The 23616-nt window shown below is 40.8% G+C and overlaps 1 protein-coding gene across 3 annotated transcripts in view; it reads left to right on the top strand.

The window, feature by feature from the left end:
- Positions 1-17956, top strand: part of LOC144607841 (MAGUK p55 subfamily member 3-like) — a 54976-nt gene extending 37020 nt beyond the window's left edge. For all 3 annotated transcript variants that reach the window (XM_078424968.1, XM_078424966.1, XM_078424967.1), the window contains 11 exons: positions 478-519; positions 1582-1778; positions 4605-4669; positions 6078-6098; positions 8009-8050; positions 9287-9451; positions 10288-10368; positions 11021-11114; positions 11971-12079; positions 12406-12534; positions 12948-17956. In XM_078424968.1, the coding sequence (XP_078281094.1) occupies positions 478-519; positions 1582-1778; positions 4605-4669; positions 6078-6098; positions 8009-8050; positions 9287-9451; positions 10288-10368; positions 11021-11114; positions 11971-12079; positions 12406-12534; positions 12948-13127 (1125 nt within the window). In that variant the 3' untranslated portion in view covers positions 13128-17956. The remainder of the gene's footprint in view (positions 1-477; positions 520-1581; positions 1779-4604; positions 4670-6077; positions 6099-8008; positions 8051-9286; positions 9452-10287; positions 10369-11020; positions 11115-11970; positions 12080-12405; positions 12535-12947) is intronic.
- Positions 17957-23616: the final 5660 nt, after the last annotated feature.

Below are 23616 nucleotides of genomic sequence, written 5' to 3'. Positions count from 1 at the left end.
TGCATTAAGGTAACCATGTTTTACCATGCATCAAGGTAAAACTGTGGAATTCTCTGCCTTAGAAGGCATCTGTGGAATTCTCTGCCTCAGAAGACAGTGGAGGCCAATTCTCTGAATGCATTCAAGAGAGAGCTAGATAGAGCTCTTAAGGATAGCGGAGTCAGGGGGTATGGGGAGAAGGCAGGAACGGGGTACTGATTGAGAATGATCAGCCATGATCACATTGAATGGCAGTGCTGGCTTGAAGGGCCGAATGGCCTCCTCCTGCACCTATTGTCTATTGTCTATTGTAACTGGTGCTGCCCAAACTTATGGTCAAGTAACATGAAGCAGTATGATTATTTTCTTGATTGTGAACGGAGTTGCAAGAAGGCACAGACATTGTGGGCAGAAGGGCCCGTTCCTGTACTGTACTGCGAAATGTTCTATGTTCTGAAAGCAGAAATATAATTTGATGTTTTATACTTGGATTTTCAGAAAGCTTTTCAGAAGGTTCCACTTCGGCGGTTAAGGTCCAAGGTAAGGAGTCAAAAGATTGCAGGTAGGTACTGAGCTGATTGTACTGAGGGTACTGAGCAGGTAGGTACTGAGCTGATTAAGCAGCTGGTGTCAAATTAGGCAGATATAATTGGGACATAACAAAGACATGCCAAAGACTACTGACATCCCAAAGTCCAGGTGGTGGTACATGAAATTTGAAGTTAAATAATTGATCTGAAGCAAGAAACCAATCGAGATAGTAGCGTTAAATGGAACAGTACTGAGTCCTGCTGCTCAGAAGGGCAATAGTGGACACGCATAGAAAACCATCAACAGCGTGCTTAACTATTGAGATGGGGGGGTGGGGGGTATTGACTAAACAATGTATTGAGTTTGTTTAGTAACATGTCATGAAAGAATATATGTAGGGAGGATGGTCCAATGGTTTAATGGTTCTTATTGTCGCGTATGCACTGCGCAATGAAATGCATGCATTACACTGCCATATTTTGGTGCCATTTACAAAGGAAAAAGAAAAGCAAAGTACAAACTGCAGTTCACTTGTTTCCTCTTGTGGCTGGATGGGGAAATTGTGGTCATTGTTTAAAAATAATGAGTCACTTATTGAAGACAGATTTAAGCATAGGTCTATTATTGGCACATGTACCAAGGTACAGACAAAAGCTTTTGTTTGTATGCTATCTAAATCAGATAATACTGCACATGAATACAATCAAGCCAAGCACAAGTACAACAGGTAGGGCAAAGAGAAAAATACCAGAGTACAGAATATTGTTTAAGGAGAAAATTGTGAACACTTAACTATTAGAGGGCTAAGTCAAAATGAATAAAAATCAAATCATGTTTATTTTTCAATTTACATTTGTAGAGTAGATAACTTTGTGTCAGGGGTTATGGGGAGAAGGCAGGAGAATGGGGTTGAGAGGTAAAGATAGATCAGCCATGATTGAACGGTGGAGTAGACTTGATGGGCCAAATGGCCTAATTCTGCTCCTATCATTTATGAACATGACCTTGGGGAAAATCCGATCAATGTATATAGATTGAGATACTTCCAATTGAGTTCCTTCTTTTTCACAGGCGCATGTGAGAGCTTTTTTTGACTATGACCCTAGAAAGGATAAAGCAATTCCCTGTAAAGAGGCAGGGCTACCTTTCAGAAAAGGGGACATTCTTCACATCGTGAACCAGGAGGACTCGGTGTGGTGGCAAGCGAAGCGTGTCGAAGATGCAAGTCTCCGCGCTGGCCTTATTCCATCAAAGAGATTTCAAGAGAGGTAGGTATCTGTGTATTCACCCAAGTCGCACCAGCTTCTCATTTTCAACCAACATACAGCTAACGATGTGTAGGAATAAAAAACTGCAGATGCTGGTTTAAATCGAAGGTAGACGCAAAATGCAGGAGTAACTCAGCGGGACAGGCAGCATCCCGGGAGAGAAGGAACGGGTCTTCGACCGTTCCCTCTCTCCTGAGATGCTGCCTGTCCCGCTGAGTTACTCCAGCATTTTTTGTCTACCTACAGCTAACAATGGCCTGTTTCCTTTATCATCGGTACTTTTTTGCATAGGAAAATAACTGCAGATGCTGGTTCAAATCGAAGGTAGACACAAAATCTGAAAAAGTCTGAAGAAGGGTCTCGACCCGGAAGGTCACCCATTCCTTCTCTCCTGAGATGCTGCCTGACCCGCTGAGTTACTCCAGCATTTTGTGTCTACCTTTACTTTTTTGCATATCTTTCATTCTTCGTTCTTTATCTCTCGACATCATCGTCGATATCTCTCATTTCCCTTTCCCCTGACTAGTCTGAAGAAGGGTCTCGACCCGGAATGTCACCCATTCCTTCTCTCCAGAGATGCTGCCTGTCCCGCTGAGTTACTGCAGCTTTTTGTGTCCATCTTACATTTGTTGTATATCGCTTTAAGGTTCAAGATGTCTTAGAAATCACCAGTAACATTGTTTTGTTAAGATGCCAATTTAAATTGTGCAGAAGTGGAGAGACAACTAGAAAACGTATTTGAGACTGAAAGCTGATTACCTCTTGATCTTACTTGCCTAAATTTGGACTCGTTCTCAGATAACAAGTTCCGCTTCAAGAACAACACATCTCAATTATCCAGTTCACCTCAATTGTCACTTCTGTTACCTAATACTGAATGGAATTACAGCTGATTATGATGCAGGGTTCTTTAGTCTACATCAGCCAGTCATTAATAATAAGAGAAGATTGTCCAGTGAAAATGGTATATTAAAATGTATTATTAAAAAATCACCTCTTTAACAAAGAGTTCCCGAGCATTACTTATTCCACCCAATCTATTTACTTGCTGGGTAACTGGAAAGTACTTACCTGGAAATCCTGCAAAACGTAAATGTTCTGTGGAGAAATGTACATAATTAATGATGCAATTGTGTTTCTTTGTTCCTGTGCCATCTACCATTAAAGAATAACAGAGAGGGAAGAAAAACATGGTTTAGGCTGACCTGGTGCACATTAGATTTTTTTTATACTTGATTTTTATATTGTTCTCTCAGACAACCATGCAAAAAACACAATGAGAAAATTAAAAAGAAGTTTTGTGTTTTTTAAATCCCCATCAAGAATTGGAAATGGAATCTGCAGGAATGGGAGCGCATAATTTTAGTTCAGTTTAGTTTAGAGACACAGTGTGGAAACAGGACCTTCGGCCCACCGAGTCCATGCCGACCAGCAAATCTCCACACACTAATGCCATCTTATACACACTAGGGACAATTTTACATTTATACCAAGCTAATTAGCCTACAAAACTGTATGTCTTTGTAGTGTGGGAGGAAACCAGAGCTTCCCGGAGAAAACCCACGTGGTCACGGGGGTAACGTACAAGGTCCGTACAGACGACATCCGTACTGAGGATCGAACCTGGGTCTCTGGCGCTGTGAGGCAGCAACTCTAACGCTGCGCCGCAATGCCGCCCATAATTATTAAAGTTAATTTTTAGTGTAAGAGAATGTGATTAGTTGTAAGTAAAACTTCTCACACCGTTAAAAGAGAGTCCAGGCTCTTTGGTAAACCCTGATCTCTGCCCATTTATTGACTCAGTAAAGCAACCTGTCACTGGGCATCATACTTGGGAGGTAAATCACTTGACAAAGTATACCTCAAAGTGAAGCAAGCTATTTCAGACAGCAGTTTTATGATATATGCATTTAACTGCACTGTGCAATTTTTTGGTCGCTCTCTGGCACATGAGTAATAGTGAGCATTTTTAACCTTCCATTTTTCTACCGCATTGTCCAGCCCAAGAAAGAAATGACCCTACAATGATATATAATGACTTCTCACGGTGTACTCTCCCTCAAAAATACCAATGTTGAATTGTTTAATGGGTCATCAGAGATAATGAAAATATGAAGAAGCAAAGAACTGCAGATGCTGGTTCATACGATGGATAAACACATAGTGGTGGAGTAACTCAGCGGGTCAGGCAGCATCTCTGGAGAAAAAGGATGGGTGATTGAAGAAGGGTCACGACCCGAAACGCCACCCATCCTTTTTCTCCAGAGTTGCTCTGACCCGCTGAGTTACTCCAGCACGTTTTGTCTATGATGAAAATATGCGTTGGGTTTTGGTTTAAGGATACCCACTGCTGTCTTAGTTTAGAGATTGCTCTTCACATGGGAGTCTGGAGTGTGAGTTCCAGCAGCTTTTGCTTTAAACAATGAGCCAAGAAATGTTAATTATGCTGCTTCACAGATCCATGCACAGTCAGTTGGGTGTTTAATGTGATTGCTGTATTTTCCCATCTCTAGTGTAGAGGCAGAGAAATCAACTGTAAAGTGAAAAGCACTGCTTCAGCTGACATTAGCCCAATCGACATTAACCTAATCCCAAAGTTTCTTTCGTTCCTGGACAACAAGACTCATTACTTCATTGAATGCTGGCATTTGGGGTAGACCGACAAAAAGACCCCAAAAATCCATTCTTTAACAGTGGATCAATGGTTAAAAATGCGAACAGCAACAAGCTTGGTACTTGCAGATATCAGCTACCTTGAGAAACTTTGGTAATCTTGATTAAATGGTTTTTTAAAACTAAATTAACCATTCTCTCCTTCAATTTCAGGCGGCTTGCCTATTGGCAAAAGCGAGCGACCTTGGAACCAGAGAAAAGCAGCAAAAGATCATCATGTAAGCAGATATCAAATAACCTTATGCCACCGTGCCTTATTTATGTGATATTTGATAAGCGAGTCTGATTCAAGTCTAAAAAGCACTCTCTTGCATGACTGAAATTATGACCTCCCGTAGATCCAAAGTGAGGAATAAATCAAATTCAACAAGTTTCCCATCAGTGGTCCCAATCTATTGATACCTACAGAAACACCTGAGGCTGCATTGCATAATGACTCATTTCCATTACTATTTCACTTGACCAAAAGCACTAGAAATGCTGACGGTAGTGATACAAACCTACAGCACAAGAGGCCATTTGATATTGGTATTGATTCATTAGTGTCATGTGTACTGAGATACAGTAAGAAGCTTTTGTTTGCATGGTGTCAAGTCAAATCAAATCATGCTGTACGGGAACACAATTATGCCACACACAAGTACAGCAAGTCATGAGTGCAATGAGGAAAATAGCAGAGTGCAAAATATAGTTTTACACGGTGCTTTTTTTGTGGACAGAAAGGTGTTGATACACATATCAGTTCATGCGACGTTATTCACTGCTCTATGTCAATCTAGTTTATAACTTTTCAAGAAGTTGGTACACCATCCCAGCAGGTCCCATCACAGAAATGGCATTGTAGCTAAACAGCAACTGAGAAAAAGTCCAAGGTCCACACTGAGTTAGGATGGAAGATCAGGACTACACCCCAGCTTCAGGGTGGATTGTTCAGTAGCCTGATAACAGGGGTGAAGAACCTGTTCCTGAATCTGGTGGTACGTGCTTTCAAGCTTTTGTATCTTCCAATTGTATCTTCCAATTGAGCCTGTCATGCAAAGTTCAATGATCCTGCTTTTTGTTTTTAACCCAGCAGCAACTCAAGTACCTAACCCAACTCTATTGAACATGGTTTAATATATTGGCTTCTACCACAACCTCTGGTGGACCATTGTCAGGCCCTGCCAACCCCACCGAGTGAAAACATTTCTCCTCTTTTCCAACAGAGAAACAAAACAGTGAAAGAAACTTGAAATAACAAGCAAAAACATTCTTTGTACTTTGTGAATCAACATTTGCAAAGGTTGCTTCTGCAATTCCTCTGCATAGATTTTCAAATAAGTTTTGGGTATAAACCTTTCATCAGAATATCTGAGGCTGATGAAGGGTAGATCATCAAAGTGCCAATAATCCCACCTTTCCTCCTGATGATGTTGCGTGATATATTCTTTAAAAGAACTATAATCGATCGTGCATTGTATGACTTATGAAGTGTTTATGTTGAAAAGGAAATTTCAAGGTATGAATTTGATATTGATTTGATACCTAAATACTGACTAACTAACCCTAACAGCCAGATTGATCTTTTTTTTGTTGAAACTCAAATTGTTCAATATTTTCCTTTTTCCTCATTAATGCTATTCTTAGACGACCAAAGTTGTGAGAAAGGTGGGTGTTCCATTGTAAATTGTGTGTACATCCTTACAGTATGTGACCATGCATAGCTACATTGTAACTCTTCAATGCTTACTAGTAATATGGGACATTTGCACACATTAATATTTTACATTTGTTTCGAAAACAGCAGATGGATTAAAGTACACAAATTGAGGCGTGAACAGTATAATCAGCATGTGCTACAAAAACCTATTGCATCACATATAAAATTTGGAAAATGCTCCACTTTTCTTTTAATGCGATTTAAATAATTAATTTCTGGCTTGCAAACCTGAAAGGTATTAGAACAAAATCACAACAGTAGAATGCGATGAAGAAATTGATCAATGTTGGATTCTTTTCAATATGACATAATCAGCTGTAATATCTTTCTTATGATAGCTGTTTCAGTTCCAATTCCTGAGCATGTCCGAAGAATATCAATAGAAAACTTTGATTTTATTTAATTATCTGTTTTTATGGTTGTGACTAGCCAACGCTGATTTTCATTTAATTGGGGCGAGGATGTGCTGGAGCACTTCAGATGATGAAACACAGAATACTGGAGTAACTCAGTGGGTCAGGCAGCTTCTGTGTAGGAAATGATCAGGTGGCGTTTCGGGTCAGAGAGTAATTATGAATAAATTTAATTGCTGTGTGCCTGGATTGTACTGTATATAGAACTGACAGTTAAGAACAATTTTCTTGGAAGTAATAATATTATGCGTAAGAAAGTTTTGTAAATGAGGACCTTGATTACCAGTGACAAAGGAAGGGAGTTTCATTATCTGAGTATATTCGGAACAGATATCAACGGGTTGTTATGGCTATTAAATGAACAGAGGAATATTGGAAAAATTCTACAGGTGGGTAAAAAATTTCCAGGCGGGTAAAATTCCATGAGACTGCTGCCTTTGTCCTTCCAAACGTAGGAATTACTGTTGAATAAATATTGAAATGCTTTGCTGCATCTTGTAATACGTAATCAGTACAACCAGCTGAGGCCATTTCTGGAAACAATTAAATGGGTGAATTGGGTGCCATTTTCAGAAAAGGTACCTGAAATCTAGTTTAAAAATATGTTCATAATCCTGGAAATGTGAAATATAAAATATAAATGCATAATGTGTATGCATAAGAGGACCCAGAGGACATAGGTTTTACTAGAGGACATAGGTTTAAGGTGAGTGGGGAAATATTTAATGGGAACCTGAGGGGTAACCTTTTTTACACAAAGGGTGGTGGGTGCATGGAACGAGTTGCCGGAGGAGATGGTTGAGGCAGGCACATCTCAACATTTAAGAAACATTTAAACAGGTACATGGATAGGGTAGGTTTAGTGCGATATGGTCCAAAGGCAGGCAGATGGGTCTAGTGTAGATGGGGCATGTGTAGGAAGGAACTGCAGATGCTGGTTTAAACCGAAGATAGACACAAAGTGCCGGAGTAACTCAGCGGGATAGGCAGCGTCTCTGGAGAGAAGGAAAGGGTGACGTTTCGGGTCGAGACCCTTCTTCAGACCGAAAATCATGGGAAATGGGAACGCGAGATATAGACAATGATGTAGAGAGATATAGAACAAATGAATGAAAGATATGCAAAAAAGTAACCATGATAAAGGAAAAAGGCCATTGTTAGCTGTTTGATGGGGCATGTTGGTCAATGTGGGCAAGTTGGGCCGAAGGGCCTGTTTCTGCGTTGTATGACTCTGACTCTAAGAATTTGCTCAAGGACTTCTCAAACAATCCAAAAAACTTGGGTTTCGACATTAACCTGTAACACTTTATTATTTTTACTCAGAGAGTAAAACTCTTTGATTACTATTGATTTGCTGGTCTTAAACATTGATTAGTGTTCTGCTTTTTACTTCCTGATCTTTATTATTCTTTTCTTTTCTATTTGCTGCTTCTCTACCTCATCAGAGGACTGTGAGTGTGATGGATATTTGAATGGGCTTCATATAGGTGAGAGCTTAGGTTTTGCTAAACTATCTTATGCATTTTTAATAAAGGCCACTGTTTTAGAATTTCTTGGAAAAAATAGTCATCAAATTTGATTGCAGAATCTTGGATTCAGAAACTAAAGTTAGAATTTAATTGTCAGTGGTGATATAAGCCAAAGACTTAAACACAAGGTAATGGAGTAATTGAATGTAATCAGCCTAAAAATCAGGGAAAACTGCAGAATCCCATGCAAGATGAAGAGGATTTTACTTTATCCGAAATCATAAAACTGTGGTCTGGCTTAGGTTTGCTTTTTGTGGCATTTGATAGACTTACAGGGAAACTTCTTTGAAAAATATGACATGCTTATAAATGCTTGTTGAAGTGTAACTTGTATATTTCTCTCAGCCCCGTATATAATTTGATTTTTATTGAATAAGTGAGAAAGTGGGAAAACAGAGAACTAATGGGAACGGAATTTTGATGTTTAGAGATACAGCTTGGAAACAGGCCCCTCGGCCCATCGTGTTTGCGTCGACCGTCTGTTCACACCAGTTCCATGCGTTCCCACTTTCGCATCCTACACGTTAGAGGCAATTTACAAAAGCCAATTAACCTACAATTGTCTTTGGAATGTGGGAGTTAAGCAGAGCACCCAGCATATCGTTGTGCCGTGATCGATGGCCGGCATGACAACAAAATTTCTCTTAACACACCCTCCCTATACATTGAGGGCACATCAATGAGAAGAACAAATAATAATGAGCAATAAATAGCTAGCTGATAAGTGAAAGCGTGTTGACTAAAGTATTCCTTGTTAGAAAAATTGCTATCCGCATGAGGACTTAGTACATTCCCAGTTAAAGCAAGTGACACCAAATTGCAAATGAAAATGGAAGGTGTGAGTTAACATTGAGTGAAGATTATATATATCTAGTCATCAAAATGATGCTACATGTTTAGTTATACACTTAGTTGATTGGAATGTTTATTTCAAATATAAATCATAACTTCTAATTTGTTTCCATCCATTTCCAGATTGCATCCCTTTAAAACTTAATAGGTCTAACACATTTCACAAGATTTATGGTGCAGTATATATTATAAGCAACTAACAAGAGTTCCTGTTGATTGGAGAAGTTAATTCATTACTCACACTACCCATATGCTCCTGACTTCCCACAAGGCCACATTTATTAAGAGACTGTGAGTCCCAGTGGCCTGATTTCCCCTTCCTCAGTTGACGTTGTGTTACAGCTGGCTTACGGAGAAGCTTCCGGCTGAGCAGAAAATCCCGACAGACGAACCAAACTGAAGAGAAGCATCCGAAGCAGAGTGAGAGCGTGGAATATCTAACCTATGAGGAAGTGGCTATCTACCACCGTCGCCCGAATGATTCACACCGACTGGTGGTCCTTGCTGGTGAGTTCCGTCATCCACTAAATGCACCTTGGTCATACAAACTACTTCCCACGTTGCACTTCCATGCAGTGAGAGCGTAGACGGAGAACTCTGAGGATGTGTAAATGTTCCCTGAGATTTTCGTAACTCTCTTTTCCTCTTTACTTCCTCCATTTTACCTCCCTCATATGAAGAAGCAGCATTTTGTTTTATGTGGGTCACAAGACAGAACAATCCAATTCTTGGTGTTCTCAGCTGGGTTTGTCAAACCTTTTTTCGGAATCTGTTCAAATATCTTAGAAACATAGAAAATAGGTGCAGGAGGGGGCCATTCGGCCCTTCGAGCCAGCACCGCCATTCATTGTGATCATGGCTGATCATCCACAATCAGTAACCCATGCCTGCCTTCTCCCCATATCCCTTGATTCCACTAGCCCCTAGAGCTCTATCTAACTCTCTTAAATCCATCCAGTGATTTGGCCTCCACTGCCCTCTGTGGCAGAGAATTCCATAGATTCACAACTCTCTGGGTGAAAAAGTTCCTTCTCACCTCAGTTTTAAATGGTCTCCCTTTTATTCTAAGACTGTGGCCCCTGGTTCTGGACTCGCCCAACATTGGGAACATTTTTCCTGCATCTAGCTTGTCCAGTCCTGTTATAATTTTATATGTCTCTATAAGATCCCCTCTCATCCTTCTAAACTCCAGTGAATACAAGCCTAGTCTTTTCAATCTTTCCTCATATGACAGTCGTAACGTGATAATCATATATAAACAAATATCATAACGTAATCATCGGTTCAGATCTCATATTTTGTCTCTTGCCTTTAAACCTCGAAGATTTTGTGCACCTTTGCAGGTTCTTTAGGAGCCAAAATAAACGAGATGAGGCAAAGAATACTAGCAGAAAATCCCAATCGCTACCATGTGGCTGTTCCTTGTGAGTAAACGTTGGCTTATTTGATCCGTGCATTTGATGAACATTTGTTCATTCCAGGTAATGTTAACTAACCTGCAATTTCCAAGTGACGGTTTAAAAAATATATAACATGCGATAATAATTCATTGCTCCAACAATTAAATAGTTACGCCAACTTCCCACATATGTTAGAAATACGTCATTAAAAATCGATGAAATATATCCTTTTTTAAATTAAAAACCCCCCAAAATGCTGGATGAACTCAGCAGGTCTGGCAGCATCTGCAGAGAGAATGGACAGATGGCGATTCAGGTTGGGATCATTCTTCGAACTGATTAGAGTAGTGGAAGAAAGCTGGAACAGGGAAGTGGGGTGGGACAAAGCACTCAAAAGGAAACAACATCCATCCATTCCCTTTGCAGATGAAGCCTGCTCTAATCAATCAACTAAATTCAGTCAACTAAAACCAGTCTAACGAAGGGTCTAGGCCTGAAATGTCACCCATTCCTTCTCTCCAGAGATGCTGCCTGAACCACTGAGTTACTCCAGCATTTTGTGTCCATCTTCAACTAATTTCAAAGGCTGGTATGAATGTTATGGAGAAAACATCGGTCCAATTTTCTGAACTGAAAGGCCACTATGTGTGTAATTGCTTATTCTATTTGTATTCAGCAACAACAAGGCAAAAGAAAGTCCATGAGAGACAAGGATTGGAGTATCATTTTGTCAGCAAGCTCTCATTTGAAGCAGATATTCAGAAGAACAGGTAGGGTCATTTTGTTGACTGTTTGCCTGTATCATTCAGGAATGTCCAACATACAAAGACTTCCATTTCAATTTATTTTTGACAGTGAGGAATTACAAATAATTAATCTTAGATGAGTTTCTATAACGACCAATCCATCAGGAAGTTCTCTACAATATGAATATTTTATTACAATGATTTAGTCAGCTGCTCCACAATTCGTCATCATGCTGTTACTCGACGGGTAAAAGCTGTAACATTATATTCTGCTCACTGTTTCCTTTCTATGTGTCGTTAGTTAGTTAGTTTAGTTTATAATCTTTTTTGTTGTGTGCTATCTGGTCATCTGAAAGACAAAACATGATTACAATCAACTCGTCCACAGTGCAGGATAAAGGGAATAACTTTTATTGCAAGATAAAGTCCTTTTTCTGGTAATGATGCATGGAAACCTTTACTTGGACAACACGCGAAACAAAGCCTTTCACAGCATCTCGGTATATGTGACACTAATAAACTAATACCAACTCCAAAGTCAATGGACTTTATTTTGGTCCAGTGATTCCTATGTTCTTAGAGTCTGGCTAAAAGCAACATTCTGAATCAAACAAATCACAAAGTGCTGGAGTAACTCAGCAGGTCAGGCAGCATCTGTGGAAGGAATAGGTAGGCAATGTTTTGGATCGGGAACATTCTTCAGACTCACACAAGCAAATGCAGATGCTGGAATCGTGAGTAAAACACAAAGAGGAAGATACAGAGTGCAGAAGATAGTTCTCAGCATCACAGCGCATCAGTCCCATAGACTGGAACTGATATTAACTGGAGGTTATTGGGTCCAAAGAGTTGATTTGTTGCCTTTTGATATTTTTTTCAGATTTGTTGAGCATGGGGAATACAAAGACAATCTCTATGGAATATCCATAGATTCCATCCGCACAGTAATGCTAAAAAAAAAGATTTGCTTAGTGGACGCCAGTCCTCAAGTAAGTGCTTTGTAACTCTTGCTTTTCAGTAGCAAATATAGTGAGGTGAAAATTTTGCAGTCGTCTAATGGGTCTATTGGAGGTTTGTATAGCAATATTTTCTATAATGAATGTCCAAATAAACAAATCAACTAATTATTTGTGTCATTGCTATCTCTCAGATCTTATTGTATGAGAAATGACATTATTTGATGGTACAAAATAACATTCACAGTGAGGTCTTTATGGGATAGAATTGTCTCCAGTGTAATATCCATGTTACAGCTACATCGATTAAACAGTTCTTTATTCTGCACAAATGATTTTCTCTTTTGTCTCGATTACAGACAATCAAACACCTCAGGACAACAGAATTTAAACCGTATGTGATATTTGTCAAGCCATTTATTCAAGAACCAAGGCCAAACTCAACAACAGCAGACACATCGGAGAACAATGTCATTAAAGAATTAGGGGTTAGTTCAATCAGTTCAAAACTGCACTTAAATTAACTTTTGTTACCAAGTCTTGTCATCAATCTCACTTGAACTTCCACAAAGAATGTCAAAGAAGCAGGAAAATGTTCATGTTCATAAATTCTAGGAGCAGAATCAGGCCTTTCGGCCTTCTACTCCACCATTCAATCATGGCTGATCTATCTTTCCCTTTCAACCCCATTCTCCTGCCTTCGCCCCATAACCCCTGGCACCCTTACTAATCAAAGTACTTCCCTTACTTCCCACTGAACATGTGTTATAGGCTGGAAACCTGCAGGGATTGTAACTTGCTCTTCCCGATCATCTCTTACCTTTCTCATTCATCCTTTGCTTGTTGTTTTTATTTAGAATGGTACCAGTATTGCCACAAATATTCTGTTCTTTAACTTTAGGAAGATGAATACCAGGAAATGAATCAGTCAGCAGCTGACATTGAAGAGAAGTATGGTCATCTTATCGATAAAGTCTTGGTGAAAGGTGACCTCCAAACCGCCTGCAGTGAATTGAAAGTAATCCTGGATAACATAGAACGGGAACCCATGTGGGTGCCAACTAGCTGGATCCACTCCTAGCTGTGCAAACACAATGTGGCCATCATAAAAGTAACCCATCTTCTGATCTATGAATAAGTCCAAAACATTGATCTGAATACAGAATACAGATACAGAATACAGAGCCTTTATTTGTCATTCGGTACCGAGGTACCGAACGAAATTACGTTACCAGCAGTCACACAAAAAAAGAAACACAAGACACATAACCCCAACACAAACACCCATCACAGGGACTCCAAACACCCCCTCACTGTGATGGAGGCAACAAAACTTCCGCTCTCTTCCCCACGCCCAAGTCCCCGCGGCCGAGCCACACCGGGCACTGAAACATCCCACGACCAAGCCGGGCGATGGAAGGCCCCGCGGCCGTACCGTGCGCAGCTAAACGTTTTGTTGATGTTAATGATAGTCGACACACATGCAAATAACCGATTAGAGCACACAGCGTATATGGGTGCAATTGAGACATAATAGCAGCACAGTGGCGCAGCGGTAGAGTTGCTGCCTTACAGTGCCAGAGACCCGGGTTCGATCCTGACTAAGGGGTCCTGTTTGTATAGAGTCTTTACGTGGATTTCCTCCAGGTGCTCCAGTTTCCTCCCACATTCCAAAGATGTCCGGGTTTGTAGGTTAATTGGCTTCCGTACTTTGCCCCTAGTGTGTAGGATGCAAAACTGTGATAACATAGAACTAATATATGGGTTGGCACGGACTCAATGGCCCAAAGGGGCCTGTTTCCACGCTGTATCTCTAAACTAAACACAATTGGGACAAATAATTTCCGATTGCCATTGCCCACCCTATATGGTGCACATACATTTCTCCTGCCATCTCTCACCACCCTAGTCACCCTGAAGAAACAAAGAACTGCAGATGCTGGCCCTGCTCTTTTCCCCTCCTCTGTATGCTCTTCTCCATTCACTGAGCCCCTTACTTGCCTTTTAACACACTTCTTACTCCTGCCTCGGTCCCTTTCACTCCCATGTCCCTCCATCCAGGTTTATATTTTACTCCTCCACCTCTCCTTATCTGACTCCCTGTTGTCTCCTTTCAATCTCTCGCCTTTATCACTTGCTCAACTGCCCTCACCTGTATCCACCTATCACTTGTTAGGCTTTGTCCTATCCCGCATTTCTTTTTTCCAGCTTTCTTCCTGCTATTCCATTCAGTCTGAAGGATCCCGACCCAAAACATCCTCTGTCCACTTCCCTTCACAGATGCTCACAACCCACTGAGTTCCTCCAAGACTCTGTGTTTTGCATGTGTATAATTGAATTGAATTTCTCTATTATTATCTGAATGTATCTGCTGACAAGGAATTTATAAAACAAACACTGAAACTACAAGCAGATAACAACTTAGTTGGAAAAAAAACTTTATTTTATGAGTATTATTTGACTGGTGACAATGAGGTAAATTTATTTCAAGTTCAATGTTTAAATGTGGGAGTGGTGTGTTTGAGGTGGGACCTGCGTTTCACGAGAAGTATCCACTTGTTGCACTAGGAGTAACAAAATAGGTTATTAAATGTTAGCATCTAGAAGCATCTTCATTTAGCGGAGTTCTGCCATTAATAAAATGCTGACAAAATCTAAGAACATTGAACGGTTCAGCACAGGAACAGACCCTATGGACCACAGTGTCCGTGCCAAATATGATGCCAAATTAAAATAATCTCTTCGGCCTCCATGTTATTTATATCTCTCCATTTCTCCATATTCATATGCTTATCCAATAAGCCTCTTAAATCATATCTGCCACCTCAGTCACCACTGGCAGCACATTTCCAGAGACACCCACTTGCCCAGCACATCTCCTTTAAACTTGTCCCTCTCACCTTAAGCTATGCCCTCCAGTCTTTGACATTTCCACCCTGTGAAAAAGCTTCTCATTGTCTACACTATCTATGCCTCCCATTATTTTTGTTACTTCCATCAGCTTCTGATGCACCAGAGACAACAATCCTATTTTGTCCAACATCTCCTTATAGTTAATGCCCTCGAATCCAGGCAGCATTTGGTAATTATGTTCTGCACCCTCTCGAAAACCTACACGTCCTTCATGTATTGGGGCAGAACTTCTTAAAACATTAAAATGAAATGGTCCTTAGATGGACAATGCGCTGTGATATTAATAGATGAAGATGGACTGCAGCTAGTTATAGACCATAAGGATGACTTTATGGATTTGCACTCCCTGTAGGAAAAGCAATAGACCGTGTAGATTTGTGATGTCAGCTTGTGTACAATGTTGTGACGGGTAGGATTTCGTACTGGGTCACTAGATATCAATTTGCTATCTAGCCATAATTTCCCTTTGCATTCTGTACACAGCTTGCTTACATTTGCTTCAATTGACTTTGCTGGAACTAAATCGTGAAGAAAAGATATGGAATTTTGGACAAAATTCCACACAGGTGTTTGCCAACATTACATTGAATGAGGCACACACAGCTTCAGTTGGGCATGCAATATTGTAGCAAGGTTATAAGGGTAGCAGCCAGAGGTTTGGATTATTGATCCACCGATATGAGTTCAAAAGCTACCAGGACAGATGGAGGATTTAAATTCCAATAATTAGTCAAGTGGAAAGTGACTAAATAGCAATAAAGGTGTCCATGAAAGTGCGAGATCGTTACAAAAATCCATTTCAAAAATTCAAAGTTCATGAATTTCCTTCAAGGAAATGATTTCTATTGTGACTCCACATTCTGATCTCTATTGTGACTTCACACTCTGATCTCTATTGTGACACCACACTCTGATTTCTATTGTGACTCCACACTCTGATCTCTATTGTGACTCCACACTCTGATCTCTATTGTGACTCCACAATCTGATCTCTATGTGACTCCATACCCCTGATTGCAGCAGATTCGTGGTCTCCTCATCAGTTCAGGTACAATGTGGGTGGACAATATATGCCATCATTGTTGGTACTGTCTGTGTCCTGCGAATGCTTTTTTAAAATAACAATCACTTTGCATGTTAACAATAAACCTTTTATAAGGAAAAAAGTATTGTGACAACTGGATAGTTTCTAGAAAAAATAAGTACTTTTTCACTACAATAGACTTCTTTTGTAATTATCTGTTCGGCCACTTTTTCTATTAACGAATAGAGAATTTGATTGTATTTTGCATGGACAATTTTCCTACATGATTAGGGAACATGGAATCAGCACACTACTTCCCCCCATAGCATCAATATTCACACATCATGATTCACCATAGTCCTGATTTGTGAGCTGCAAATATTATATTTCTCTGGAAGAATTACTTGTGGTTACAACGTTACTAAAAGCAAACAACTCGTTCTAATTGGTGAAAGCAATATTTTGACAAACATTCTGTTGGGAAAGAACTCTTTGCTTACACGGCCAAAAGTCACTGCAGTCACAAAATGTTTCCAAGAATGGGAATACTTGGTATGGTGATGAGGGAAAACTTGGTGAAAAAGGATTATGATGGTCAGTCCTTTAAGAGGGGATTAGTTATCATAAATGCGGCTTCTTAGAACATCCATTCATCAGGGAGGAAATCCAGTTTTCTGCAGGAATTTCCTTGTGTATTCCAAAAATGACGAGACTTAGAGACATAGAACATAGAACAGTATGGTACAAGAACAGGCCCTTTGAACCACAATGTCTGTACCGCACATAATTGCAAGACCATCTCTGATCTGCCCGCATATAATCAATATCCCTACATTCTCGGTTTATGTATGTGCCTATCCAAACATCTCTTAAATGCCATTAAATGTCATGGAATTCAATACTCAATCAGTTAGAAGTCAATACTGGTGGAATTTTTAAGTAAATTTACTTTTAAATTATTTCCATCCATTGTAACTCTTTCTACATATTCCTCATCATTAGAAAGATTTTAAACAGTAAAAGAGGCTTTTACCAGTGAAGAACAGGTCAACTACTGGAGAAACAAAGAACTGCAGCTGCTGGTTTAAACCAAAGATATACACAAAGTGCTGGAATAACTCAGACTCAGTCTGAAAAATGGGTCCCGACCCAAAACATCACCTATCCTTTTCATCCAGAGATGCTGCCTGACTCAATGAGTTACTAAAGCACTTTGTGTCTGTCTTTGGCCTCAAGATGATCCTGGTGCTGGGCTTGAAGATCTGCTGTTTCGGGCTCTGTCTCCACTTGAAACTGCTGTGAGCTTGATTTAACCCACACCCACAGTAATCAAGGCCCCACTAGCACTGATGGTGAACAAAAGGAGAGGGTTGAACAATCTCAGAATTCCAACTGAAATTTAGGTTTAGATTTAGGGAGTTCTGTGAAACCCTATCTCACTGGTCACCCTCTGTAATTTCTGTTCTCTCTCCTTCTTTTATTGGGACAAAGATCTTGACCCATGACATCTTCTATACATTCCTTCCACAAATGCTGCCTGACCCATTGAGTTACTCCAGCACATTTTCTTTGCCCAAGCAATACCCTGTTCTTGTGGCAGATCTGATATCATTAGTATCACATCATCACTCAAAATCAGAATTATCCCTAATTATTATATAGTTTTTGTGTTTAATCAAGATTAATTCAAATAATTAATTTGAAACATTGTAATGAAGCAATCCTCAGCTCACAATAAAAACAAATGCAAATCATTATTTTCTTATACCAAATACTTAAAATGTGGCATGTTTTAAAAAGAAATTGTACAATATTTTGTGGATGTACTGATTTAATTTGTGTAAAAGAGGTGTGGTTATGTGGCGTATGTGCACAAAAATGTATCTGAAGCACTTTACTTTAAAGATATTTAGAATAAAATATATTGGTAATCAAATTGAATGATGTATTCCTTGTAATGCATCATACATTGGATGTTTACTACTATAACTGGCAAAACTTTGAGATCCAATTGTGTCTCTAGTCAAATTATTTATAAAATCATTTGGCGGATTAAAAGGGTGCATTAGGCAGCACAGAGGTGGAGCTACGGTACACTGTAGCTGCTCCTCACAGCACCAGAGATCTGAGTTCGATCCTGACCTCAGGTGCTGTCTGTGTGGAGTTCGCACATTCCCCATGTGACCGCGTGGGTTTTATCTAGGTGATCTGGTTTCCTTCCACATCCCCAGAAAATGCTGGTTTGTAGGTTAGTTGGCCAGTGTAAATGGCCCCTCGCGTGAAGGAAGTGCAAAAGTAGAACAACATAGAACTAGTGTGGACCCGATGGGCCGAAGGGCCTGTTTCCATGCTGCATCTTCCAATCAATCAATGTCCATTCCAATTCTCAAGAGTGACTGCAGTCACTGTTGACCAAAGAACATCATGAACATCTTATTTAACTCACACACATATCAGTCAGGCAGCCATGGTGAAAATTCTCAATAAATCTTTGTTCCTTCTCACTGATCTTTTCTGCTCGCTTTATTCCAAATCATTTTGCTTTCATTTTCACTAATTAATTTCCTTTATTCTTTCACCTTCTACCCAATGCTACCGTCTGATGTTTCTGAGAGTTTTAATTTTGATCACTCCTATTAGCCTTAATTTACTCCTAATTTTTCCTTAATGATACCATCAGGATTAGTGGAGACACAAGAGACTGCAGATGCTGGGATCTTGAGCAAAACCAAAGTGCTGGAGGATTTCAGCTTGTCAGGCCGCATCTATGGAGAGAATGGACAAACAAAATTGCCTCTTTGTCGGATACGTCGAACAATCCCTGTTCCAGACGTACACTGGCCCCATCCGCGAACTCTACCTCCGCTACATCGATGACTGCATTGGTGCTACCTCTTGCACCCATGCAGAACTCACTGACTTCATACACTTCACCTCCAATTTCCATCCTGCCCTTAAATATACCTGGACTATCTCTGACATCTCCCTCCCGTTTCTGGACCTCACCATCTCCATCACAGGAGACAGATTAGTGACGGACATTTACTATAAACCCACTGACTCGCACAGCTATCTGGACTACAGTTCTTCCCACCCGGTCCCCTGCAAAAAGTCTATCCCCTACTCCCAATTCCTCCATCTACGCCGCATCTGCGCCCGGGATGAGGTGTTTCACACTAGGGCTTCCGAGATGTCCTCGTTCTTCAGGAAACGTGGCTTCCCCTCCTCCATTATAGATGAGGCTCTCACTAGGGTCTCTTCTACATCCCGCAGCTCCGCTCTTGCTCCCCCTCCCCCCACTCGCAACAAGGACAGAATCCCCCTCGTTCCCACCTTCCACCCCACCAGCCAGCGGATCCAACATATCATCCACCAACATTTCCGTCACCTACAACGGGACCCCACCACTGGCCATATCTTCCCATCCCCTCCCCTCTCTGCGTTCCGCAGAGACCGTTCCCTCCGTAACTCCCTGGTCCACTCGTCCCTTCCTACCCAAACCACCCCAACCCCGGGCACTTTCCCCTGCAACCGCATGAGATGCAACACCTGTCCCTTTACCTCCCCCCTCAACTCCATCCAAGGACCCAAACAGTCTTTCCAGGTGAGACAAAGGTTCACCTGCACCTTCTCCAACCTCATCTATTGCATCCGCTGCTCTAGATGTCAACTTATTTACATCGGCGAAACCAAGCGCAGGCTCGGCGATCGCTTCACTGAACACCTGCGCTCGGTCCACATTAACAAAACTGATCTCCCGGTGGCCGAGCACTTTAACTCCCCCTCCCATTCCCAATCTGACCTCTCTGTCATGGGCCTCCTCCAGTGCCATAGTGAGGCCCACCGGAAATTGGAGGAACAGCACCTCATATTTCGCCTGGGCAGTTTGCAGCCCAGTGGTATGAATGTCGACTTCTCCAACTTTAGATAGTCCCTCTGTCCCTCTCTTCCCCTCCCCCTTCCCAGATCTCCCTCTATCTTCCTGTCTCCACCTATATCCTTCCTTTGTCCCGCCCCCCTGACATCAGTCTGAAGAAGGGTCTCGACCCGAAACGTCACCCATTCCTTCTCTCCCGAGATGCTGCCTGACCTGCTGAGTTACTCCAACATTTTGTGAATAAATCGATTTGTACCAGCATCTGCAGTTATTTTCTTATATATATGGACAAACAGTATTTCTGGTCGGTACTCTGCTTCAGACAGATAGGTGTAGGGAGGAGAAAGCTGGAAAGTAGAGGTGTGGGCGGGACAAAGCCTGGAAAGGGACAGGTAACTGTAAGTGAGGAGGGGGTGGGGAGGGGATTGACAGATGAATGGAGTAACATGTTGGAAGAGCACGAGAGCAACAGGAATCACAGAGGGGGAGCAGTGAGAGGGGGTCTCACAGAACTCCTTCAGAGAGAGGGAAACTTCTTCAAAGTGGGCATGCTTGGAGATTTCACAATGAAATGAAGAAATAGCCTTCAGTTTCTTGTGTAAACCCAGAAATCGGTGGTCTTAGTCCTGGATCTGCATTATTTTGCTAATTTCATGTCCCTACAGTGCAAAAAAATCATTTCTATTTTTTAAAATCTTATCATGCCTAGATCTTCTCCTTGAGCAGTTTCATGGGCTATCTGCACACTGATTTTCGAGTCCTGTCCCCTTTTATCACAATCTCTTACAACATTGAATGGCGTTATGACTGTCTCAGGAAGGGCATTTAAGTTGTACCCTCAAAAGCAATGAAAACCTTCAAGCTGAATTTTCTCTTTTCTGCGATTTCTTGTCTTCTATTGCAACAGGTTTCGAAATAATTTGTGGTAGCGGTGGTCAGATAGTTACAATTTTTAAAACAACTTTGCAGGTTTGAAGGCCTTCAGCTAAACTACATTAGTTTTTAGGTGAGCAAAACTCACAGCAGCCTGTTTTGCTTAAATGTCCTTAACCTCTGGATCTCCAATATGGCGTACCATTAATTTCACCTCCTAAGGCTTCAGGGGAAAAAAAACGAAACTAAATGAAGTGAACTTATTTTAGTAAAGCTCACTAATGAAGTGAAAACTCACAAAACCAAGTGACTGTCCAACCAGATTTAATTCATTCTGCCAAAGTCTTGTCACATTTGAGAGTAGAGTCCTTTGAGATTAGTGTCGTTGGAGCAGTGCCTTTTCCTGTATGACATTTTCTATTCCTGGAACAGCCATATGGATCAAATCAGTGCGACAGTTAGCAGTAAAGAGATTATTTTGTAAAGAAAGACAGAATGTATTCCTAAGTAAACAGTGAACTAAACTACTGAGAGGAAGGCAAGGTAAAGAAATCAGAAGTCTTCTATCTGATGATAAGAGGGAGGTCAATTGTAATCTGGTCTGTGCCTTCTTTGCCTGCATGGATTAAAATGAAATTAGATTAAGATAAATTATGGCACAAGGTTATCAAACTGGAATCTCAAATTAAGAAAATGGACCATTCTTAACATCTGCCTCAAAAAAGGCAGACAATATCGTTAAAGGCCCAATCCATTTGGGCCACACTCTCAACACTCTGCAACCACTAGAAAGAAAGTCTGAGAACCATGACCACCAGGTTCAAGAACAGCTTCTTCTCAGCAACAATGAGGCTCCTGACAACACTTTACAACACTAACCTCAGCAATTGTGATTTTCTATGGACTGTGCCTTTGGGCGCACTACTGCCTTGGGTTTTGTTTATTGCACCAATATTACGGTTATTAATTTATTATATTATTGATTATTTTATATTTATTATATTATATTTATGTGAATATTTTTATTTGTCTGTGTGTTTTGCATTTATGGGCCTGTTAAGCTGCTGCATGTCAGAGTTTCATTGTTCTATGGTTGGAGCATATGATAATAAACACTTGACTTTACTTATCTCTCCACCAAAGATACTAGAGGAACAAGATAGAGCACTCGATCCTAAAAACCGTAGTACGTCACGGCACCATTTTAGTAGGCAGAAACATTTTAAAAGAAAAATAACAAAAATCTGTGAATTGATAGATGATATATTCTGCATTTTAATGGTATAATCACACATACTGTTCCCCCAAAACACTGATTACACTGCGAGAGGCATCGCAAACGGCAGGTTTTGCCTACTAAAATGGCTCTTTTGCGTACTACACTTCAGTATAGGCGATTTCAATAGAGTGGACCATCTTGTTCCTCTAGAATCTTTACTCTCCACTCATCTTCGAGACATACCAAAAGCTGTTAAAATTAGAAATTCAGAGGCTTGGACTGGTGAAACGAAGACATGATTTCATTTTTCCCCACAGCGCATTAACTCAATGATCAGATGATTCATTGATTCTACAGCTTGTTCCTGGCCTCATGGTTTCTAAGATCTTCCCTCCCCCACTTTCCCTGCAACTTAAAACCAACTGAATTTCTTCCTTTCCTATTTTAATAAAGGGCATTCATCTTGAAAAAATAACTGTGTTCCCCTCTCCACATATGTTGCCTCCCCTGCTGTGTGTTTCCACTATTTTATGTTTTAATTATGAGTTCGAATTCCGTCAAACCAACTGGGAAATTTAGGTTAGGAATTATTATTCTCATATGCACCAAAGCACAGTGAAAAGTTTTGTTTTGCCTGCTACCCAGTTAGATCAAATAATACCATATATAAGTTAAACTCAAGTACAATAGGTAGAGCAAAGTGGAAGATACAGAATGCAGAATATAGTTCCAGCACTAGTTCCACAGAAAAGGTGTTTATTCACAAAATGCTGGAGTAACTCAGCAGGTCAGGCAGCATCTCAGGAGAGAAGGAATGGGTGACGTTTCGGGTCGAGGTCTCGACCCGAAACGTTACCCATTCCTTCTCTCCTGAGATGCTGCCTGACCCGCTGAGTTACTCCAGCATTTTGTGAATAAATACCTTTGATTTGTACCAGCATCTGCAGTTATATTCTTACAGTTCCACAGAAAAAGTCCAATGTCCACAAAGGGGAAGAGGTGAGTCAGTGCCCTAGCTTATGGAAGGATTATGCAGAAGCATGATATCCGAGAGGAAAAAAAAAACTGTTCCTGAGCCTGGATGCAGAAAGAACTGGATAACATCCATTAGAGTCCATTATAAAGAATGAGGTTATGAAGTACTTAGAAGTTCACGATAAAATAGGCCAAAGTCAGCATGGGTTTGTGAAGGGGAGGTCTTGCTTGACAAATTTGCTGGAATTCTTCAAAGAAGTAAATAGCAGGATAGACAAAGGAGGGTCAGTAGATGTTGTGTACTTAGATTTTCAGAAAGCCTTTGATAATGTGCCACACGTTAGGCTGCTAAGGAAGATAAAAGGCCACAGTATCAAAGGGCAGATACTAGCATGGATAACAGGTTGGCTGGATGGCAGAAGACAAAGAGTGGCAATAAAAGGGCCTTTTTCTGCTTGGCTACCAGTGACTAATGGAGTTCCGCAAGGGTCAGTGCTGGGGCCGCTATTCTTCCCATTGTATATTAATGATTTGGACATAGAAACATAGACGAGGGGATTGAAAGCCTTGTGGCCAAGTTTGCGGATGATACGAAAATAGGTGGAGGGGCAGGTGGTGTGGAGAGAGCAGGGACTCTGCAGAAGGACTTGGACAAGTTGGGAGAGTGGGCAGAGAAGTGGCAGATGGAA

The sequence above is a fragment of the Rhinoraja longicauda genome, chromosome 29, assembly GCF_053455715.1.
Source record: "Rhinoraja longicauda isolate Sanriku21f chromosome 29, sRhiLon1.1, whole genome shotgun sequence".
Classification (NCBI taxonomy): domain Eukaryota; kingdom Metazoa; phylum Chordata; class Chondrichthyes; order Rajiformes; family Arhynchobatidae; genus Rhinoraja; species Rhinoraja longicauda.
The sequence above is the reverse complement of the archived record's forward strand: the minus strand, read 5'-3'. Positions and strand labels throughout refer to the sequence as shown.